The 23,590-nt window shown below is 39.0% G+C and overlaps 2 protein-coding genes across 2 annotated transcripts; one reads left to right on the top strand and one right to left on the bottom strand.

Annotated features, from left to right (window-relative positions):
- Positions 1–11,569: 11,569 nt before the first annotated feature.
- LOC145818106 (uncharacterized) lies at positions 11,570–12,296 on the bottom strand. The gene is made up of 2 exons (XM_082912780.1): positions 12,063–12,296; positions 11,570–11,962 (listed from the first exon to the last, which is right to left on the bottom strand). The coding sequence occupies exons 1-2, from the start codon at positions 12,294–12,296 to the stop codon at positions 11,570–11,572; spliced, it is 627 nt and encodes a 208-aa protein (XP_082768906.1).
- A 6,788-nt stretch (positions 12,297–19,084) lies between these two features.
- LOC145818092 (uncharacterized) lies at positions 19,085–19,501 on the top strand. The gene has a single exon (XM_082912778.1). It carries the CDS (start codon positions 19,085–19,087, stop codon positions 19,499–19,501), a length of 417 nt encoding a protein of 138 aa, XP_082768904.1.
- The last annotated feature ends 4,089 nt before the right edge of the window (positions 19,502–23,590 follow it).

The raw sequence follows: 23,590 nt of genomic DNA, 5'->3' as shown, positions 1-23,590 counted from the left end.
AGGCCCACTGGCTCCTCATGGGCTTTGACCTCATTAATGGGCCTTCTATACAGCCCATGGGGTATTCGGCTCTGACGGCCCTTTAACTCGATTTTACTCGGCTACGGCCCTCCACTGGACCTGGCATGGGCCAACTTATCTACGACCATGGATCTGGTATGGGCTGCCGACTCATACTCGGTCAGTTTATGACTCAGTTTCATTTATTCGGCCACTACAATTGCCCCCCGAGCATCCGACTAACATCTGTTATTTGGCGTGGTCAGCTTCCGTGAATATTTTTTCAACTTATAGATTTGACAGACCTCAGAAGTCGGAAATACGGTGCATGCACGCCTTTTGGTATTGATACATTAGATCAGACACAATATGGAATCATCATTGCTTCCCGCCCTTCGTAATTTGATGTTCATTTAATGCGATTTGAAAATTTTATGCGTTGAACTTTGGCTCCTTGGCATTCTTCATACCGTTCTTCCTTCCTCACAAGACTCCCACATTTTCAACTTTGCTTCATATCTCTCCTTCGCTTTCCTTCTCGTTCTGACCTGTAAGTCCCTCTCTCTCTTCCTCTTTTGTTCGCATTCCAGTCTCTTTGTGTATTTTTATTTGTATATCTTTTATTCCATCTGGAATGGCAACTCATTTGAAAGCTCTCCTTTCTGAGGAGCGAGTCGCCACCTTCCATCGTCACTTTTCGATCCCGACGATGTCCACCTGTCCATTGTTGCAGATAGTGTGGTTGATATGGAGAGGGCTTATGCAAGCACCATCATTTTTCCTCTCTTGTCAATTGCTGAGCGTGGGGTCTGTTTCCCTTTACACGCTTTCCTTAGGACTGTTCTGCGCTACTGGGGTCTCATTCCTTCTCAACCTAACGTGAATTTTTACCGTATAATCATGGGTTTAGTGGAACTGAACCGCCCATTAGGGCTCAACCTGGGAATTCCAGCGATTTGGCATCGCTATGTCGTAGCGAAATCAACTAGTCATCAGAGTCGTTATTTTCTTAGAGCCAAGGACATAGATCACCACCTGGTGACTATGCTTGCTAGCTTTGGAAAAAGAGTTGATGACATTATGGTCGCCGTTCGAGGCGATTGGGAATTCGACGAGGGAGAAGATCTCCAAGACCCTGTGCCGAGACAAAAAGGCGAGCCAGGTAGGTAAAAATAATTCCTAATTAACCATTCTATTCGGTACTAAAAGATTACTGACCAATTTTGTTGTGTGCAAGTAACAACTTAAAGAGAATCCTCCCGTCGGTAGACGAAGCTGTTCTTAACTAGGTAAAGATGGTCCTTAAGTATAAAGGGCGGTCCAATCTTCAAGGACAGGGATGTGTCTCGTACATTTTGTTAAGATACAACCCAACCTACACAACTTTTTCGACGACAGATCATATCCTTGTGTCGAGAGAAGAACAACAACTTACGGCACTTATATTTCCCAACTTTAAGAGCTTAAGGGACATCAACCTTAAAGGTTCAGATGCCGAAAAGGTTGGACCGAAGGGTCGTTTAGAAAAAGAAAGTTCAGACGCTGAAGATGCTGGACAAGGGAGCCGTTTGAAAGAATAAGAGTTTAACAAATAAGTTGAGTTGGCCTTTGAACAACTTAACCAAGAGGGCAAGCGAACCCTCTACTTCGGGCAGAGTGGAGATTGCTTCTCAAGAGGACATCTTTTCTGAATTAGGAGACTTGCTTGGGGCCGACCTTGAGGAAATGGGCGGATAGTCGCTTGCCCAATTTGCCAGAAAAAGAAATGCCAAGAAAATAGTGGCAAGGAGGAGAGCCAATGGTATTGGAGGGGACCTAGAAACTCCCTCTCCAACGACCGTTCTAGAAACAACTCACGAATTGATTGTGGTTGATGAAGTCCCCAATCGTCAACTGATGGAAACCTCAGGCTCTGATTAAACTAATCAAAGGGGTGAAAAGCGCCTCATCGAATTTCTTGCCAAATCACCAAAAGAATTGATTGATAAACGACAAAGGTTGGAGGCATTTTCTCTGGATTTGGGTGAGCCGTTTGTCATCTAGCCAAGGATAAAAAGTATGCCAGTTCTGGCTAGTAGGTCAGCTATTAAAGACCCTGTCGTGGCTTTAAGTGTAGCATTAGCGCTTTCACTTCCGTTGAACAAAGCCGCGTTCCATGCCGAGTCGGACGTCGTCTTTATTGCCTTAGCGGCGCAATCGGCTATACTGGTGAGTAGCATGTACTGGGGTGAATCTTTTTTGTCATTTTTATGTTGGCTAATGTGATTGCTATGTCATTCTTGTTAGGCGGCGGACAGGATAACAGAGATCGTCCGTCGTCACTACAACACCATGGGAAGACTCAGCGTGATTGAAGGCCAACTCGAGGATGAAAGAAACAAGGCTGCAGCTGCAATGGCTGATTTGATGGCTGCGATGGCAAAGGCGGAAGCCGAAATGAAGAGGGCAGAAGAAGAGCGGGCAAAGGCTGCTATCGAAGAAAAAAAAGCAAGGCACCCCGAGGAAAGGGCTATTGTAGACACCTCATTTTTGACCGACCTTAAGACTCAGACGTCATCGATTGAGCGCTCGGTGATTGCGCATGTTGTGCTCGTTTTGAGGTTTCGGAGTTCTTGGCTGAGAGCCTCGCCTCCGGACCTCGGAACCCTTTGTACTTTCACTCGGTCCGCAAACCAAGTCTTGTTTTCTCTTCCCGGAGGGAGATAGAGGTCTTGTAGACCATCTCTCAGTGGTCGTAGGCTGCTTTTCGTGGTCGTAGGCCATTGTTTCCATTTGGAGGCTAGTTTCTAGTTTTCGGAGCCGTCGGCTGTGCACCTCGGCTCGGGACCACTTAACATCCTCCGTTTGGCACGATTTTTGGAACACACCTTGTTTCCTCTGTCTAGAGGGACACTGTGGTCCGGGAGACTACTTTTGTGGTCGTACACCACTTTTTGTGCTCAACAGCCAGTTTTTGAGGCCCCCGGCCGCGCGTCTTGCCTCCCGAACTCTCGTTTTGTATCCGTGTTAGTTCGTTCTTGGCACGAACCTTGTTTTCCTTGTTTGGAAGGTGGTACAAGGGTGGGAGACCAGTTTTCTCCTTGGAAACCACTTTTCTCCCCGTTAGCCGATTTTCTGGTCGGGAAACTGGTTTTCTTGGTCTTTGGGCCACATTTACTAGTCTCTCACCCCACCATTGGCTTGCTCTCAGTGTGGAGACCACCAATTACCCCGGCCGACCACTTTTTTTTTGGGAAACCACTTTGGGTGGTCGGCCGACCACTAAAAGTAGCAGGCCGACCACCTTTTCTGGTCGGCAGGTTTCCTCTTGTTTTGTCTAACTGAATGGATGCCAGTTGTGCCAGCTGGAGGACACAGACTGTATCCTCCATACACGTGCATGGAGGGATTGTATCCAAGTTTAGCTTCTCCAAGAAACTTGAACCCTTTATTTCTTCTATAAGAGAGGCTTTCCCTCTCCTTGAATCAGGTTCAGAAAATTTCCTAAGGCACAAACACATCTCTCTCTCTATATCCCTATATTTTGAGCCAAAAGTGTGTATTGTTCTTGACCTTTAACACCCCAACTCTTAGCCATACATCCTTACCATTGAACTGAGGTTCCTAGAGGTTATTTTTGGAGGTTAAAAGGGTGGTTTTTGGCTGAAAAACTTGCCAGTTTTGCTGAGCTTCAAGGGTAATCTCTTTTCTCTCTTTTTAAGCTTTGTCTTGATCACTCTCTTAGCCATACTTGCATGCTTATTTGAGCTTTGTTGTCAACTGAAAAAAGCTCCATATTTAAGTGCTTTTCATGTTTGTTTAAGGCCCTTTTGGTGCTGAGGGTTATCTTTCCTCTTGCATGCCCTATTTGGCCTTGTTTTGTGCCATGCCATAAGGCCTTTGAGTTAATCCTTGCATAGCCTTTTAGCCACTGAAATCCAGTGGATTTTCAGTTGTTGGCATGTGGTTTTGAGGCCCTAAATCAGAGAGGGGTGACCCTCTCTCTTTTGGTCTTGTTTGCTTGCATTTTTTGCCTATCAAAGGAGCATATGTTTTCATACTTTCAAGGCTCGGTTCAGGCACTTTTTGGTGACTTTTAGGGCCTGCCTAGACTCTTTCTATGGCTGGTTTGGTCACCTTGGGTTTGCCTCTTGCATGTGTAGAGTAATCCCTTTTGTGGCTTATCAAAGTAGCATGTCATTCTTGCATGTATTGGTCATATTTCAATGGGTTTTTGGTCATCATTTAGCATGCCATGACTATTTTTGGCTGGTTTGGTAGCCTCTCGCATGCTTCATATGCTTGTAGTGTAAATCATGTTTACTAGCTTAGAATGCATGATGTTTTGGCCCTCTATTCTAGCATATTTTGGCCATGCTCCAACCTGATTTTGTTCATATTTTGGGCTGCCTTAGCTCTGTTTTGAGACCTCTTGGTCAAAAGATGCTTTCCATGCATGCTTGTAGTGTAATAGCCTTGACTAGCTTCGAGTTTTGAAGTCCCTTGCATGCTTAACTTGAGGTATTTTCATGTTTTGGCATCATTGAACATAATATTTCAGAGCATATAGGGCTTTCATACTTCCATGTTTTCCACTCTTTAAGTGCCCTTGAGCGTTGTGCTTTTATACCCTATTTTGTGAGCCATTGCATGAGCTTTATTTTTGTACCTTTCAAGCCATCATCCCAACTCATTTTGCTATTGTTTTGGGCCTGCATAGGGTCTGTTTAGAGTTGGTTTGGCCATTTGAGCATTGCCTTGCATGCCTATAGTGTAATACACTTCACTAGTTTCGATGCTTGAGCCATTCAACATGTATTACATGAGTTGTTTGCATAATTCGAAGTCATTTTGTATGCCATTTCAGAGCTGAAACATGTGTCATTGCACTCCATATTTCACCCTTTCAATGCGTTTGGAAAGTTGTGTTTTGTGCCTTAGACTTGGGGTCGTTGCATTGTGCATGATCGTATGTGTTTTGATGCCTTATTTCCATCATCTATTGGCCACTGATTTTGGTGTGGCTGAGGCCCATCCATTTTGGTTTAAGTCCATTTTGCATTGAGTATGCCATTATAGTTCATAGCATTGAGTATGCCATGTTGTCGCATGATTGATCATTGCATTGCGCATGCCTTGTTCATCTCATTGTGTATGTTAGTTTCTACGTGCATTATGTATGCTAAGTGTCATGTGCATTGAGTATGCCATTGATAGTTCATAGCATTGTGTATGCTAGTTACATGTTTGCATGTTATCCCTTGCATGTTTACATGACTTAGTTGCATTGCATTAAGATTGCATGCTAGAGTTGCATTGGTGCATGCCTTGTTTATTGCATTGTGTTTGGAATAGGGGTTAGTTCAAACACGGGGAACGAGAGACGTTTCATGCTTGAAATTATGAAACGTGCCTTGATTCCCGGTTGCCGACACTCTTGACTACCCATGACGGAGTTGTTGGCTTTAGGTGCTTGTATGTGCATTCATTTCACATTGAGTCGTGCAATTTGACTCCTCGGCCATCATGCATCGAGATGTGTGATTGGTGACCCGAGGATCAAGGACTACACTCCCTTAAGCTTATGCAATGATAGGGAGAGTGGTCGTGCACACATATGTTGTGAATACTTTGCTCTCTCTCTCTCTTGCCTTCTGTTGCAGAAAACCAGAAACCAGAGGCAGAAACTGGTCGGCCGACCAAATTTAGTGGCGAGCCGACCACCTTTTCTGGTTTTCCACCACAAAAGTGGTCGGCAGGTGGTCTCCAAGGCCAATAGTTGGTCGGCAGCCTTCCCACAGATTCCCAGGGTGGAGTTTCAGCCTTCTGGAGCTTTGTGTAGTGTTCTGAGGTCAATTGCAAACAGAGGCAAGCCGGGGCGTCGCGAGGGATTTTCGAACAAGGCAATTCAAGCATGCATGCATCTTTGTCATTCAAAGCAGAGTTGGGGCAGCCCACATTCATTTAGTTTGCATGCTCATTTAGATTACTTACTTAGTTAATGTTGTGCAATAAGTAGTTGTAACTTGTTATTCATTTCGTCGTGTAATAACTAGTTTAATTAGATTAGCTTAGATTAGCTAGCTGGTTCTGTATTATTTATTCGGACCCTCCATCGAGAGGGCAAATTTTGTAATAAGTGTGCGTGTGTGTGACGCATGTCTTCCATCCCCCACTTCTTTCTCCTTTTTTATTTACCAACTTACGATGGTTAATTTTAGGGCATGTTTCAATTAGCATCCTTATACTCGCATGTTTGCATCCATTCATCTGTCTTGCATGCACCGGGCTCGGCGCATCATACTAACTGCATTGTATTTCAATTCCAAGTTGAATATATGTTATCTGTAGCATCTCATATGCCATCTTAGAATAGCCGAGCCTATCTTAGTTGCATTTTACATGTGTTGCATTAGCCATCTTAACATGAACTAGGATCATGCATTGATTACTAATTAGTTTCTGTTTTGGCTCGGAGTACTCGGTAAGTGTTTACGCTTTAGTATCCTTACATGTGTGTGAGTGACTGCCATGATAACATGCTTACCATGAAGCTAACTACTTATGTGATATAACTGCCTGATTGCTTGTGGGTGAAAGTTGAATCACTTGAATTGGAACAATTCATTGATTGCGAGTTCTAATCCCACTTGAGGGTGGCAAAATCCGCATTTTAGCCTACTTGCGAGTAGCAAACCGCTTTCAAAAACAAACATGAGATGTTTTGTTCCAATTAGGCAATCTAGTCTATACTTGTATGCTGTGCGCATAACATAGTAATTCTAGACTAATAACCAGAATGAGAGCACATGTGTCTTCAAAAACAACATATCATGTTAGTATAGGCCGATCTTTGATCGGGCGAACGAGGGTGCTCATTGCATGACCTTCCCCAATCGTACCCAAGTTCCCGAGCTGAGGCAACTTTGGTGATGACGGACACGTGGCCTTAGGCACGAGTCAGGGTTTCCTAAATTCTCCCAAAATAAAATATTTAGATGGCGACTCTGTATCAGGAAAAGCAGTCCATGTTTGGCACTTCTTTCCAAAAATCAATTTTTCAAAACGATTTGCCGGATTTGGACTCTTTGGTGATTTATCGATCTTGCATTGCACTTTGTGAGATTAGATTCAGAACCGTGACATTTGAGACCGAACTGTAGTGAGCCCAATGAACAAAACGGGATTTTCCCGGGACGTCTACAGCTACCTATATAGACGGCAAGTTGAAGTTGGCCAAAATAGAGAATACCAAACTAATGGCCGAGTTGGAGGAGACAAAAAAGGCCCAAGAGTGCGCAAAGGCAGATGCAGCCAAGACATTTCATTCCAGCGAGCTTCAAGCCAAAGAATTATATATAGATGAAGCATTGAAGTTTGAAAACCAAGGCTTCAAGCATGGCTGGCTCAAAGCTTTGGCAACTACCAAAGTGACTCTTGATCTGTCGATTCCATACGAGCAGCTGGAGGTTAAACCTTTGGAATCAGACCTAGAGGACTTTGAAGATGTTTGACGATAGCCAGTTTATTTTTGCTGTTTATGTGTAGTTGTTTTAGTATTAGTATAATTTTAGTAATGTTTTGTATTAGGGCGGTTTTCATCAATAAAATGATACTTTGTTCGTATACAGTTTATGAATGAAAAATGCCTATTCTGAGAAGTGACATGTGTATGAAAAGGAAATTATAGTAATGGTTTGCAGGTTGCGTTTTTGTATGTGTTTGTATGCCTGGTGTTAGATGAGCAGTCCAAAGCACCAAACTATGCTCAAAGCAAAAAAAACGCGCTGTGGAGAATGGTCAAGTGGGGCAGTGGAGTAATTCGGCCACATATGGATGAACCAAATAGATGAGAAATATTTGCCCTTGCCCCATTTGAGCATGAGACCGCCGCCGATTACATAACATAGCCTCCATGGTTAAGTGGGGCAGTGGGGTAATTTGGCCACATATGAATGAACCGAATAGATGAGAATATCTGCCCTTGACCCATTTGAGCATGAATATAGCCTTCATGGTCAAGTGGGGCAGTGGAGTAATTCGACCACATATGGATGAGCCGAATAGATAAGAAATACCTGCCCTTGACCCATTTGAGCATGAGATCGCCGCCAATTACAAGCAGCGACCGCTGGCATATCATTAGTGGTGCATTTTGTAATTAATGAAGGGGGTGTCATTAAATAGCCCTTGTGCAGCCCACAAAAGGGATATCCAGCCACAGTGAGCAGCAAGTCAAGTAGAAGAGGCAAAAACATCTGCGCAGTTATTAGTGTGAACATATGTCTAGCAGACTATTTTTCAACAATAAAGGCGAGGAAAAAAGTTTGGCAGAGCTGGATGTAAAAATGAATCATGAGCTTCCTGAGTGAGTACTGTAGCGTTAGTGGAACGGGGGAGACGACGTTCACCCCATCGACAAAGAAAGTCTCCAAGGAAGAGTTAGGTGGAGAAATTGCCCAGAGGTGGGGCACACCAAAAAGGCAATGCCAGGGCAGCAAGTGCACAGGAGTCGATACGACAGAAGCCGAGTAGATTGTCACGCCCTCTAAGCTTTGCTATCTTTATTGGCAATAAGCCCATGACTGAAACAGACTCGATCATTCACGTTCCCAATGTGGCGGTGGACTTTACTCGGCAAATATTTCCACCCGAAATACAACAATCTATGATCAAGCAAGGCGACTATGAAGTGTTTAGAGATGGTGTCCATGGGTTAATCAAGGGACTCTATTGTGCATATGAGACCGGCATGCAGCTGTGGGACGCTAAAAAAGAAATTGTTCAAAAGAAATTGTTCAAAAGAATAGGTGGATTCAAGATTTGGAACGCCGTGCCGAGAAGGTGGAGAGCAAGATGCGTAGAACTAGAGCTGTTGAGAAGCAACCCGCAAGGTCGGCGAATATAGTCGTTGCTGACAGAATAAACCAGCAGCTGATAGACCATGCTATAGCCGATAGGGACACGGCCGTCATGTTTGCAAAAGAGGCCATACGATCCTGCGCGTATGAGGAAGGCTTCTTTGACAGGCAAAAAGTCGGCATAGAGAAGGCCAAGGAGAAGCTAGCCGATGATGTCTGTCGCTGTGAGAACCGTGGTTTCAAACACGGATGGCTTAAGGCTCTTCAGGCCGCGGGTATTGACTCGGCGTCACCCCTATACCAAAGTTATGAATTTCCATTCGAAGCCTATGATGCTGAGAAAACTGACAAGGAAGAGGAGGCGAACGATGGGGATGCTGTGGCTACCTTTCACACAGTGCAGTAATTTAGCTTTATAACAAATGTTGCCATTTGTTGTAATAAAACTCAAGTTACTTTAATTCCTATTGTGTTTGTTTCTTTCATACAATATGATGTCACTTGTATGAATTGTATACTTAATTCGGAAAAGTCCAATCCTGATCATGATATGGTATTCCGTCGGTTACAGATTGCCAATTGCCAATTATGCATTTAACTCGACTTAGAGTTCGGAGTAACAGCCAATTGCACCAAATACACAGGGTGTTCTGAATTCAGAGGCTTATTCGGCCGATCATGGCTTGTACGAGGGGCACTCTAAATTCGGAGTCTTTTGTAATGGCCAATTGTGCAAGCACAAAGGACGCTCTGAATTCAGAGGCTTATTCGGCCAATCATAGATTGCATGTGGGGCACTCCGAATTCAAAGTCTTTTGTAATGACCAATTGTGCAAACGCAAAGAGCGCTCTGAATTCGGAGGCTTATTCGGCCGATCGTGGATTGCACGAGAGGTGCTCCGAATTTGGAGTCTTTTGTAATGGTCAATTGTGCAAGCACAAAGGGCACTCCGAATTGGGAGGCTTATTCGGCTGATCGTGGCTTACACGAGGGGCACTCCAAATTCGAATTCTTTTATAATGGCCAATTGTGCAAGCACAAAGGGCGCTCTGAATTCGAAGACTTATTCGGCTAATCATGGCTTGCACGAGGGGCGCTCCGAATTTGGAGTCTTTTGTTTGTAATGGCCAATTGTGCCAAGCACAAAAGGCGCTCTGAATTCTAAGGCTTATTTGGCCGATCATGTCTTGCACGAGGGGCTCTCCGAATTCGAAGTCTTTTGTAATGGCCAATTGTGCAAACACAAAGGCACTCTAAATTAGGAGGCTTATTCGGCCGATCGTGGCTTGCACGAGTGGCGCTCCGAATTCGGAGTCTTTTGTAATAGCCAATTCGGAAGCATATTCGGTTAATCATTAGAGTAAGAACCGAACAAATATGAGCCATGAAGATTCATTCCATGCCATTTAATGGTAAAATTTGCGCAAGTGAGTCGCATTCCATGGTCGGGAAAGCTTCTTGCCGGCCATATCCGAGAGCCGATATGCTTCTACCCCAGCAATTGAGTCAACACGGTAAGGACCGTTACAGTTGGAGTCTAGTTTGCCGTCTGCTGGATTTTTGGTGGCAAGAAGCACCTTCTTGAGAACCAATTCCCCTGGGATGTAACGGCGCTGCTGCATGCACTGGTTGTACGATTTGGCAAGCTGCTGTTGGTATCGTACCATATACACAAGAGCTCAATCACGACGCTCTTCAATCAAATTGAGGTCTAAGGCCAACATCATATCATTTTGGCCCGTGTCAAAGGCCTTTGATCCTAAAGTAGACAGGCTGATTTCAAGAGGAATAATGGCTTCTGTACCAAAACACAAAGCGAATGGTGTTTCACTGGTAGGTCGCCTTGGCGTGGTGCGATGAGCCCACAGTACACTGGGCAGTTCTTCAACCCACTTCCCTTTGGCCTTTTCTAAGCGCTTCTTGATTCCATCCAGGATCACTCTATTGGTGGCCTCAGCCTAGCTATTGCTCTGCGAATAAGCTGGTGAGGAGAAGTACGGTTGTATACCATATGTGTCGCACAATTTACGATAGACACCGCAATCGAATTGGGTGCCGTTGTAGAAAATAAGTGCTCACGGTATGCCGAATCGTGTTATAATGTTCCTCCATACGAAACGTTTCACATCTATGTCTTGGATATGCGTCAATGGTTCCGCCTCAACCCACTTTGTGAAGCAATCCATTACGACAATCAAGAACCGTTTACTCTCTGTTGCCCTTGGGAGTGGTCCGACGATGTCCAATCCCCATTGGGCAAAAGACTAAGGGCTAGTGACGGTATTCAATTCTTCTGGGGCAAGTGAGTCAAGGGGAAGAATTTTTGGCATTGTTCACAATTTTTTACATAATTCTCTGCATCAGCTCGCATGGTGGGTCAGTAATACCCCTAGGTTACGGCTCAATGGGCCAGTGAACGTCCTCCAGAACAGGCACTATAACTGCCCTTATGTATCTAAGCTAAAAAATCCTCCACTAGGTCTGGATGCACACATTCCAAATACGACCCTAATAAAGACTTCTTGTAGAGCTTTCCATGGGGATCCAAATAATAGTGTAGGGACTTGTTTCGCAGCTTATGGGTCTCTTTCTTATCTGTTGACAACTATTTCGAGGATAAAAATACGATGATGGGGTCCATCCAACTCGGCCCCAAATCAATGACATTGACACTAACAGATTCAGGGTGGCAAATACTTGACTCGGGGACGAATCCCATCTCAATGGTTCATTTGACTTCTAAATTGATGGTAGAAACCAAGCAGGCGAGGGCATCTGCATGGGTATTTTGGTCACGGGTAATCTGATTCAGCTCGTGATGGTCGAACTGTATGAGCAGTGAATTTGTCATCTTCATGTAAGCTATCATTCGGTCGTTCTCAGCTGCATACTCTCCCCTCAATTGATTGATGACTAGCTTTGAATCGCAGAAGACTTGTAATCGCTTGGTGCCCAGGCGAAGCGCATTGCGGAGGCCGACTAACAAAGCCTCGTACTCGACCTCGTTATTTAATGCATCGAAACCAAGTTTTACTGCTTGCTCGTTTATCGCGCCCTTAGGGGTCATAATCACTACTCCTGCCTCACTACTACGTTGGTTGTATAAACCATCGCAGTACATCTGTCAAATATCCCCGACGTACATTCGCCACTCTTGTTGGGATTAGAAGGCTGGTTGTGGCATGACAACTAGTGAACTCGACAACAAAGTCAGCCAAAACCTGAGCTTTGACAGCCGTCCTAAGAGAGAATTGGATGTCGTACTGGCTGAGTTCTAAAGCCCATTTCGAAACACGCCCTAATGATTCCACACTACAAAGTATTGTTCGAAGATAGTAGTCCGTCAGTACAGTTATTATATGGGCTTGGAAATAGTGCATTAACTTCCTAGCGGCCACCATAAGGGCCAGAATCAGCTTCTCCAATGGTAGATACCGTGTCTCGGTGTCTACCATTGCCTTATTAACATAGAAGATGGGCCTTTCTCACCTAGCTCTTCTTTCAGCAACACGGTGCTGATTGCCCGATCCGATACCGCAAGATACGGGATGAGTAGGTCGTCCAGTGAAAGAGTTGTTAAAAGCAGTATCAAACAGAGATATGCTTTCAATCTATAGAGGGTAGACTGGCAGTCAGGGGTACAGTGAAATGCCTTTTCTTGCCAAAGGGTGTAAAAAAACAGTTAACACCGATCCGAAGAACGGCTGATGAATCTGTTGAGAGTTGCAGCCATCCCCATTGACTTTTGCACTTCTTTGGCCAATTAAGGTGAGTCGAGTTCCAGGATTGCCGTAATTTGATTCGGGTTGGCCTCTAATCCATGATGGTTCACAATATAGCCAAGGAATGTGCCGGATCCAATGCCAAACGCACACTTTGAGACATTAAGTTCCATCCTGTACTTTCGGAGAATATCAAAGGTTATGGACAAGTCGACCAAGTGGGTATGCTTTTCTTTGGACTTTACCACCATGTCGTCGATATACACTTCCATGGTATAGCCGAGTTACTCTTTAAACATTGTAGTGACAAGCCTCTGGTAAGTTGTCCCGGCATTCTTCTGGCTGAAGGGCATGACTTTATAACAATAAGTGCCCCTCATGATAAGGAATGCCATTTTTTCCTAGTCTTTAGGATGCATGGCGATTTGGTGATAACCCCTGTACTCTTTCAAGAAACTCATACGTTGATGGTGGGTAGCTGTGTCAACTAGTTGGTCGATTCTGGGGAAAGAGAAATAATCCTTGGGACAGACCTTATTGAGGTTCGTGAAATCCACGCAGATACGCCAGGATTAGTTTTTCTTCTTAACAACAACTGTGTTGGATAGCCAGGTACGGTAATTCACTTCACGGATTATGCCGGCCTCTAAAAGTTTATCGACTTCAGCAACAACGGCCGAAGTGTGCTCGGCTGCAGATCGATGGCTCTTCTGGATGACAGGCTTAGCCTTTGGATCAACATTCAAATGGTGTTATACCACACTAGGGTCCACGTCCAGCATCTCGTAAGGCATTCAGGCGAATACATCAATATTGCCAAGTAGGAATGAAATTAACTCTTGGCGGTCATTGGCGTTGAGACGTGTGCCAATTAGAAAGAACTTATCTAGTTCATTTGCAAGTCCAATCCGATCAAGATCCTCGATCGCCTTATCGGCGGGAGGTTTCTCAATGTCCTCGAGGCTTTCTCGATTCGGAATTTCGATGGAATTTACTTCCACCTCCCTTAGCTTTTTGATTGAAGCAGTAAGGTAGCACTCCTTTGCCGACTTCTAAGAGCCGCAAATCTGCTCAATGCCACGTTGTGTTGGGTTTGATTCCCACAAACGACGCCAATTGTGGTGTAATGGGTTTAGGAATACTCTCTCGTCCAAAAAACAGAATCATCTCCTCCTTCTCCTCTCCTTTCTTTTATATTGTTCCCCCAGGGACCCTCTCAGGGCCCATTGCCTCCGCCTGGGCTTTGACCTCATTCATGGGCCTTATATACAGCCCATTGGGGTATTTGGCTTTGACGGCCCTTTAACTTGGTTTTACTCGGCTATGGTCCTCCACTGGACTTGGCATGGGCCGACTTATCCGCGACCATGGATCTAGTATGGGCCGCTGACTCGTATTTGGCCAGTTTATAACTCAGTTTCATTTATTTGGCCACCACAAATTCCATTATTTATTAAATAATATGGATCTTATACATACATATGACTTCGATTGCATCAATATATTTAAGAAGTGAAACAAAGTAGTGAAAAAAATAGCGATGAATAGCATTTCTCTAAACTTTATATTGGAATATTGCCCTTAAATTGGATTATTTAATTTGCATTACTGAAATATATAATTGTTAAATTATTAAACAATTTATATATTTATTCTTTAATATTATAGGTAAAAAGCATTGTATTGTTTGTGTTAGGAGTGCCTTTAAACACTGATCATTACGCTAGTATTATATAAAGCGTGCATCTTATTTGGTATAAATAATGTCACACTTTATTTTACAAAAATTGCCTCTATATTGAATAATTGCTAAATAATTTTTTATTTATTTAACAAAAAATCCAAAATAAACAAACGATTTTCTCTATGCATCAAATTGTCCAAATATATATATATATATAATTATAAAATATCACATTTACAACCAATGCTAATTTTTTAAATGGCAAATTACCCACAAGTCCTTTTTGAAAAATGTGTATTCTATTTAATCTCAAAACCTTTTAAATAGACTTAAAAATCCTATATCCATTTATCTTTTCCTCTTTCTCTATATCTTACTTCTTCTTTTTATATCTTTTTCTCTGATATCAGTGACGACGATGATCACGCCTTTCTTCTTTTCTTTCTCTTTCTAATCTATAGTCACCAACGACCAACAATCACTATTGATTGGAGTTCACGGGCAACCACCAAGCACCAACTTCTTGTTTCGTGTTCACCGACAACGAAAGAGATGAGTTTCCGATAAAAGAATATGAGTAAATCCACATTAGATCCGGCTAGATCTAAACTAAAAAATAGTTGTCGGAGTACCAGCATCTCTCTATATTTGTTTCTTTCCTTCGATCTCTCAATTTTAATTTGTGTGCTTGCTTTGAGTTTTTTGAATTAAGTTTTTTGAAAATCGAGTTTTTTGTTTTTTGTGTTTTTTTTTGTTTTAGTGAATATTTTTAAAATTTTAAGCTTTTTTTAAATTTTTTAGATGCACCTTACTTAGATGTATCTAAAAAGTAAAAAATTTATGAAAAAATATTTGAAAAAATTAATAAATGCATAAAAATATGAAAAATATACTGAATTCTCGTATTTTTTGTATGTAGTAAATTTTTAAAAGATTTTTTTCACAAAACTTATACTTTTTATGTGTATTTATATTAGGTGTATCTAAATATTAAAAAAATTGCTTAAAATATTAAAAAATTCAGTGAAAACAAAAAAACACGAAAAACAAGAAAGTAGAATTTTCTAAAAAGTGTTTTTGAAAAATCAAAAACAAGCAAAGTTTATTTTTTTTTTGTGTTACACACTTCTATTTTCCTGTTATAATGGAGAAAATTTTCAAGTTCTAAATAAGTTATTTTCGAGTTTTAATTGCAGGTGGTGAAAATTGTAAAATTTTACAGTTTCAGTTTTTTTTTGTGTGCTGAAATGAGTCATTCTTTAGAATTGTAAATTTTTACAGCTTTATAACATGTTTTTCAGTTTGATTAATAAAAATAAATACTTAATAGAATCATACTTTCAAACTGTAACATTTTACAGTTTCAAAACTTAGGTAGCATTTGGTTGAGTTTACTAAATATGATTTGAGAATAGAGTTGTATTTTGAGTTTGTGAGTTTTAGAATTATGATTTGAATGTGAAAAATTTGTTTGGTTATGAGTTTTAAATTGAGTTTTGGAGGGAGTTTTGAGTTTTTAAAATTAGAAAAGTTATTTGATTCAAAAACTTACAACTCTTAACCAAACACACAATCCAAAATTCTATTCAAAGCTTATATAAAAATTAAAAAAAAAAATTGAAAATATTTTTTATTTACAATATAAAAATAACAGGTGCCAAAAAAAAAAACGAACACTGTTTTGGTCAACCGACCGAACATTTGGGTTAGCCAAATTTTCCTACCTGGAAAGGAGTTTTCAAAAATGGGTGTGAAATTATAATTTGAAAGTTCAAAACAAACACCACACTCAAATCAGTGGGTGAAAATGCGTTTGGAACACAAAACCAAAAACAAATTTTCAATTTGAACAATATTAGAAATTATTTGCTTAAACCCTATAAAAATTGAAAATAACATATGTTTTTTTTTCCATTGTTGTTGTTTATTGTTCTTAGATTTTTTTTCTTATTTTAGTTTATCAATATTTAGCATATTTTATTATATTTTTTTCACTTTAATTTCTCAGTTTATTCTTCTTCTTTTCTTCAGCGATATTCTAGATATTTCGATGAGTTTCCGGCGATATTCTTAATATCCGGCGAACATTCTAGACATGTCAACGACTTCCAGTGATGTTCAAAACATTCCGATGATACTTCGGCGAATTTTCGGTGATATTCCGGCGACTTTCCAATGATGTTGAACATTTCGGCGAGTCGTTAATGATTGTCTGATGGAAGTCCGGTGGTGGTGGGATGTAGCAGTGTCTTTAATTTTTTTTAAAAAAAAAATATAAAAAAATTGGTAACAATTAAAAACATATAAGACTAATTAGTCCGACTATTTTGTTTTGAGACTAGATGGATTTTGAATTTTATGTATGAGACTTATCAGTAAGTTCTCTATTTTTAAATAACAAACCTAATAAAGTCAAAGAGCCCAAATAGCAAGACTCAAAAACCATTTTTACGAGTAAGGCTTCTCTCCAATTGGTAGTGCCAACTAAAGGTGCTATTGGGCTTTTGTAAGCCCATTATGGGGATTAATTCAATAATTTAAATTGTTCATTTTATGAGATATGTTGAGTAGATCATTCTTACAAGAAATTAAATAGATAAGACAATTGTAAATTCATAATTAGATTACATTTGTGTTTAAAATAGTGAATGATCTATTGCTAAAATTATATTTATTGTTTATTTTTATATAACAAATGTAATATGATTATATACTTATAATTATTTAATTATTATTATTATTTGTTGTAATAATAATATACTTCACAGACTCTACAATGATTTCTATTATCAAGGGCTTACAATCAACCTAGCTTGGCCCAACAGGAGAGAAGCACTTCTGATTTTGGAAAATTCTATTTTCACACATTTACTCTCAGTGCATATCTCTTTCAATTCACACTTAAAAAATTATAATTTTTTCACTCCACACACAAGCACATACAATTATTCCAAGTTCATGATGAAAAAATCAGAAGTGTACACACACCTACTCAATCATAGAGTTATCCATTTGTAGGAGAAATTCTATCAGACTTCCATTGTCGAAGCTTCATTTCGTTGGCAAAATTCTTTCAGACCTCTATTGTTGAAAGCACTTCCATTATTTAAAGGTAAAATTTCATGAAGATTCAGTGAAATATGTTAATAGTTCATATATTTGTATAGATTTATGCTGATATTGATATATATTTGTGTACAGATAATTTTTTTTTAGATGGTTATGGTTATATTTATGTAAATGCAATCTTGTAATGCTTACTTCATTAATACAAATTAAGTAATGTAACGCCTCAAAATAAACATGACAAACCCATCTCATTTGCCGAAATACAATTGAAACAACATACTTTCATTCATCAGAGTTAATATACAAATGGTAACATATACGTTATACATTCATAAATGTCCTATCCTAAATCTACAGCATGTGTTACAAATAATCAAAAGATGAGAGTTGAACAAATATTTAAATGCCCTAACGGTTTATACCTTTCCAAGTCATTCCTTGGTCACAACGAAATAAGTCTAGCTCAATATAGTTAAAGTCCTTGGCTTTTCAAATTATATACAAAAAAAATGAGCCCTTGCTCCAAGTCTCTCCAAGCTACTGTCTTGGCGAAGGCATGTCACCAGCACTTGAAAATAGTTTTTCCCAATAGAGTGAGCCAAAACCCAGTAGAAATAATTTAATACAATATATGAATCTTAACAAAGGTATAAGCATGAAATGTACACCTAATGTCCATCATAAAATCAATCACATCTTACAAGATCATAATATGCCAATTTCTTTTATTCCAATCTGTCTTATCTCAATTTTATTCATGTCAATTCATTTCATCTCAATTCATGAGTCATGTTCCTTATGATCCAGACCACCCAATTGAGACTACAACTCAGTGATTCTCAAACATACACAATCAATACATAACACTTCAACAGGCCCGCCCCTGACCATAGGCCCACAAGGCCATGGCTTAGGGCCCCTCAAAATAGGCCCAAAATAGGGGCCCCCTCCTATTATAAGTGAGTATAATATGTTAGATATGTTTTAAGTCTAAAAAAAAAATTTAAAAAGGCCCAAACTAACTTAATTTTTTTGACCCATTAAAAGGCCAACAGTTAAGGCCCAGCCCAACAGTTTGAAAGGCCCCTTTTTGTTTGATAGCACACACCAGCAGCCCAAGCCTTCCTCTAACCCTATCTTCTCTTAATCCAACATTCCCTACATTTGTTTGATAGCACACACCACCAACCCAACCAAGCCAACAAAGCAAAGCAACGATTCAACGAAGCAGTAGCATACACGGACGAAGCAGCAAGCAGAGGTAAATTTTTTTTTTCTTTCTATTCAATTAATTAAATATTTATCTTGTCTTTTACACAATTAATTGCTATTATAATATTGGTATTTACATCATCTAGAAGAATTTATTTAAGTTTAATAGTTCACATCACATAATTTAAAAGTTTTGTGTTTTGTTAAGTGGTGGTGCTCTTGTTTTGAATTTTGATCTAAAAAATATTTTGATCTCAGCACAACAAGCACAAGTAGATTTTTTTTTTCTATTCAATTAATTAAATATTTGTCTTGTCTTTTGCACAATTAATTGCTATTATAATATTGGTATACATCATCAAGAAGAATTTGTTTAAGTTTAATAGTTCACGTCACATAATCTAAAAGCTTTGTATTTTGTTAAGTGGTGGTGCTCTTGTTTTGAATTTTGATCTAAAAAAATATTGTAATTTGGTACAATTTGTTTGGTATTGTAATTTGGTACAATTTGTTGTTTCATGTGAACTCTGTTAGCAAGCTTCTTCAAAGTGAAGATATGGATATAGCAGTTGCTGTAAAGCAGCTAGATGGGCTTGTTAGGTATGTTGCAATGTATAGAGAAGTTGGTTTCATGGAGGCTATGGTTAAAGCTAAAGAAATGGCAAGTGAATTGGAAATTGAACCTACATTTGTTGAAAATCGCATCATTTCTAGAAAGAAACAATTTGATGAGAATGTTAGCGAAGAGGTGACCCAGTCGGCTAAAGAATCATTTAGAGTTGGTTACTTCCTTTATTTTGTTGATAAAGCCCTTTGTTCACTCAAAAATAAGTTCGAACAATTCAAAGTATATGAGGTAAACTTTGGCTTTTTGTTTGACTTGAAAAAATGCAGTGATGAATCGTTGAAGGTGGGGTGTGTGAACCTTGAAGAATTTTTAAAACATGGTGAGATTTCCGATATTGATGGGTGAGATTTCCGATATTGATGGAAGAGATTTATTGATGGATCTAAAAGTCTTGAAAGAGAGATTGCTAAAAGAAGTCAATAAACCAATTGAAGTGCTCAATCATCTGCAGTTGATGGCAAATTGTTTCCTAAATTCTTGGGTTGCTTATAGGATACTTTTGACTATTCCAATTATAATTGCATCGGGGGAAAGAAGCTTTTCAAAGTTAAAAATCATCAAAAATTACCTTCGATCAACCATGTCACAAGAAAGATTGAATGAATTAGCCTTGTTATCCATTGAAAATGATTTTGCAAAAAAACTAGATTATACAAGTATGATTGATTTATTTACTTTTAAAAATGCAAGAAAAGTGAGGATCAAGTGATACTTATTAGTTGTTATAATGTAATGCTAAGTATTTTTTGTGATTTTAATACAAATCTTTTGTCCTTTACTTTAATTTTTTTTTCATTCAATAAAAAAAAATGTGAAGGACCCCATAAATTTAGTAGTTGATTATCGGCTTTGGGCCCCAAAAATCTCAGGACTGGGTCTACACTTCAATTTGCCATTTTACGAAAATTTCGTCTACGGGAATCGACACCCATGTATATGCACGATTTTAGGGACTTACACCCAGGACACACAGGCCAACTTAATTCAATGGAGTCCATACCCTTTCTCTTCCCACATATGGAGTACATCTTCTTTCTCCTCCCAAATATCATACATGTACAATGTATTATAACACAATTATATTAAATGACAACAATAAGAGATTAGTTTCAATTCGCCTAATTCTTATGTAATTTTTACAATAATCATAACTATCCTCTACCGATTGTCCAAAACAGATATACAATATGTATAACAAATAAATTATCCAAATTTCTATAAGTGCAAGATAATACATATCTAGCTCCACCATTTATATAAACAACCTCCCAATTTTACACTTTCACTACCAATTCCATTATTTATACAAAATAATCATTTGAATCATAAGCTATCATTTTTTCCAAGTTCATCCCAAATACCAAAATCAATTATTTTAACACAATACAAGTTCATATCTACTCCCATAACCATTTCCATTACATTCATTCGAAAAACCCCCTTGAGATTTTAAATCAAAACCCTAGGTTTGTCTAAAATCCTCCAAATCTCAATCTTGTCCATACAACATCAAATAGCTAAGTTAAAAACCATATGAAAGTGTAGAAAACCCCTACCTCAAACTTAGAAGACCAAGAGAGCAAAGAAGAAACTTCAAGAGCATCGAAACCAAGCTTTATTCGGGTCAAAACGGAGCTCTAGCAATGCTCTATCTTTTTATCAAAGAGAGTATGGTAAAAAATCCTTAATCTAGGTGTATTTGTAGAGAGAAATGGTGTTCTAGAGAGAGAGAGAGGGTCGGTCTAGGGTTTTTGAGAGAAGAGATATCAAAAAGTGATGTAAAAAAGGTGTTTTTACGAATTGATATACATGCAGCTCGCTTGAGCGCAAGAGTTGTCGCTCGAATGACCAGACACAAATAAGTCACCTCGCTCGAATGCAAAATACACTCTCCTAGAAGTTTTACAGGCAGAAGATCGTTGCTCGAGCACAAAAGTCCTCGCTCGAGTGAAGAACAATACCCTCCCAGTATATTTGCAGGTTTGCAGAAGTACTGGGAGTTCATAAAGCTCGCTCGAGTGTAAGAAGCCTCGCTCGAGCAAAGAGGCCAAAATCTAGACTACAACAATTTGAACCAACTAGCAACCAACCTAATTCAAACACAACCAAGACGTTCCAAAACTCAACTTCAATGAAGAATAAGGAAAAAGGTACAAAAACAACAATATAGAATCATGAAACTTGAGCCCGGAATACAACAAGGATCAGTTCAAAACCGGAATCGTTATAAGTAACATGTGCGATAATGGTTATGGTTATTCAATTTTTTTGTTACCATTTTGGAAACATTTTTTTGGTTGTTTGGTAATGGTTTGCAACGTAACCGATACTGAGGGTGTTTGGAGTGATGGTTTGAGGTTAAAATAGCCAATAAAGACAAAAATAAATAAATAATAATGCTAAAATAGCCAATAAAAATAAAATATCACATTTAAATCATAATCATTTCATTTTTTCTCTCATAACTATCAAATCAATTAGAAAAAAAAAAAAAACAACTATCATCCTAAACACAACTTTTTTAGTCAGGCTAAAATGGTCAAAAAGCCAACTGAAATAGCCAAGTTCCCAAATGAGCCCATTGATTTTTTGTATGAGAACCCGCAATTCAATAGTAGTAAATCAAACAATTTTCTGTCATTCGAACTTCAACTTTCGAACCAAAAAAACAATTTTAAAATAGTGCTAAAAAACGATTTTAAACATAATTTGTTGTCATTTTGTCATTAAATATCAAAATATGGGCTTTCATCTCTCAAATCTTCCACAATAATGACGAAGGATTCAAATAATAAACTAATGTGAGATTTGGGTAAGAATAAACTTAAAAGATGAAGACCTTGAAAGGTTGAGTGAGAAACAATGGAGAATAAAATTAGGGTTTAATGTTAGATTTCTAATAGATGTGTACTAAGAGTTTTTTAATTCCAAAGATATGTACTAAGAAAATTTAAATTTGAGGTAGTATGTGTATATTTATGTCTATATTAGTAAATTTATTTAGTGATAAAATTGTAATATAAAATTTATATTTATTAAGTTTGTGCGTACACAAAATAAATGATGTGTAGAAGTAGAGGCGATTAAGGATGCTGCTTCTTTCTAGTCCACAGTGTGGACTTGACAGTATTGTTGGGCTCATGGGGCTCACCACGGGTTCTATTTCGATGATCCAAACTGTTTAATGTGTAGAGCTTGTTGTGTATTTCATTCTTACAAAAATCACGTTGATCAGATATTAATAGCCCATTGATCAGAAGACATTTTTGTCAATAATTTATTTTTTAAATCATATTTACTATTAAAAAATATGATTCGATCAAGGGGTTATCGATATCCGATCAATATGATTTTTTATAACGATAAAGTACTCGACGAATTTTACACATTGAATGATTCGGATTATTGAAATGGAAACCTTGGTGGACCCCATGGGCCCAACAACACTGTCCTAGAGAGAAGCCTTCTTCATATTGAAAATCCACCACAATTTTTTTTGGTAAATTACACTTACACCCCCTATGGTTTTTGACTAATACGTATTCCCCATTTACATTTTGAAAATTACACTGACCCCCCATGTCAGAATTTATATTTTAACATGGTCAATAGAAAATGTAAAAGTACTAAATTATCCTCACTTATTGATACCAAATTACCTTGCTACCCTAAATCATTCTTCTTAACCAAACTCTAAACATAGACCAATCTTTCTAACTCCCTTCTACTTTCACACACCAAACCATTAAAAGTAACTCCAGCTTATTTTCTCCTCTCATCCTCAATCGCTCGCAATAATGACCACACAGCACCTCAACTTTCACCTTCACGAGACCACCATATTACCTTTCATGCCTCTGGACCATCAGAGTTCCAAACTCATTACTGGTTGTCGAACTTAATCTTAAAATCTTCCGAACACCAAAATGTGGTGGCCATAATGGGGATTAAGAAGATCACAATGCTAACGCAAGCGACAAAGAGGACACAAATAAAAGGTAACAAAGACAGGGGACAACCACCATTATTTGAATTGTACAAACTCTTTCTCTCTCTCTCTCTCCCTTATTCTTTATCAATTTAATTTCAAATTTCAATGATAATAGTTTATAGTAATAACAGTGACAATGTGGTAATAGGCATGGTTGAGAGGAATAAGTAGGGAATGTATGGGGACAAGGTACGACAGGTTAGGAATGAAAGGAGTGACGTCAACTGTTGATTTGGTTTTATGGCTAAAGTGGGTGATAGATGTGGAGGTTGAAATGGATGTGCAAGTGTTAGGTGTAGAGGTAGAGATATATAGACAACATGTTCAACAAAAGTACCAAGTAAGTTGAGTTGGCACAAGATCTTCGACAATAATTGGCAGTAAAGGAAGATTGATGGGTTTAGTCGGTTGAAACAAATCTACAGTGTGATTTTGTGTTTACG

The sequence above is a fragment of the Camellia sinensis genome, chromosome 2 (genome assembly GCF_055761805.1).
Source record: "Camellia sinensis isolate YWXY chromosome 2, ASM5576180v1, whole genome shotgun sequence".
NCBI classification, from domain to species: domain Eukaryota; kingdom Viridiplantae; phylum Streptophyta; class Magnoliopsida; order Ericales; family Theaceae; genus Camellia; species Camellia sinensis.
Note: the sequence above shows the minus strand (reverse complement) of the source record. Positions and strands in the feature narration are given on the sequence as shown.

What these genes read in the sequence shown, in the direction of transcription:
- LOC145818106 (XM_082912780.1), bottom strand. Translation starts at nt 12,296, where the DNA reads ATGGTAGACACCGAGACACGGTATCTACCATTGGAGAAGCTGATTCTG. An exon ending in GGACGGCTGTCAAAGCTCAG is followed by an intron (nt 11,963 to 12,062) that starts GTTTTGGCTGAC and finishes GATATTTGACAG; the next exon opens with ATGTACTGCGATGGTTTATA.
- LOC145818092 (XM_082912778.1), top strand. Translation starts at nt 19,085, where the DNA reads ATGGATATAGCAGTTGCTGTAAAGCAGCTAGATGGGCTTGTTAGGTAT.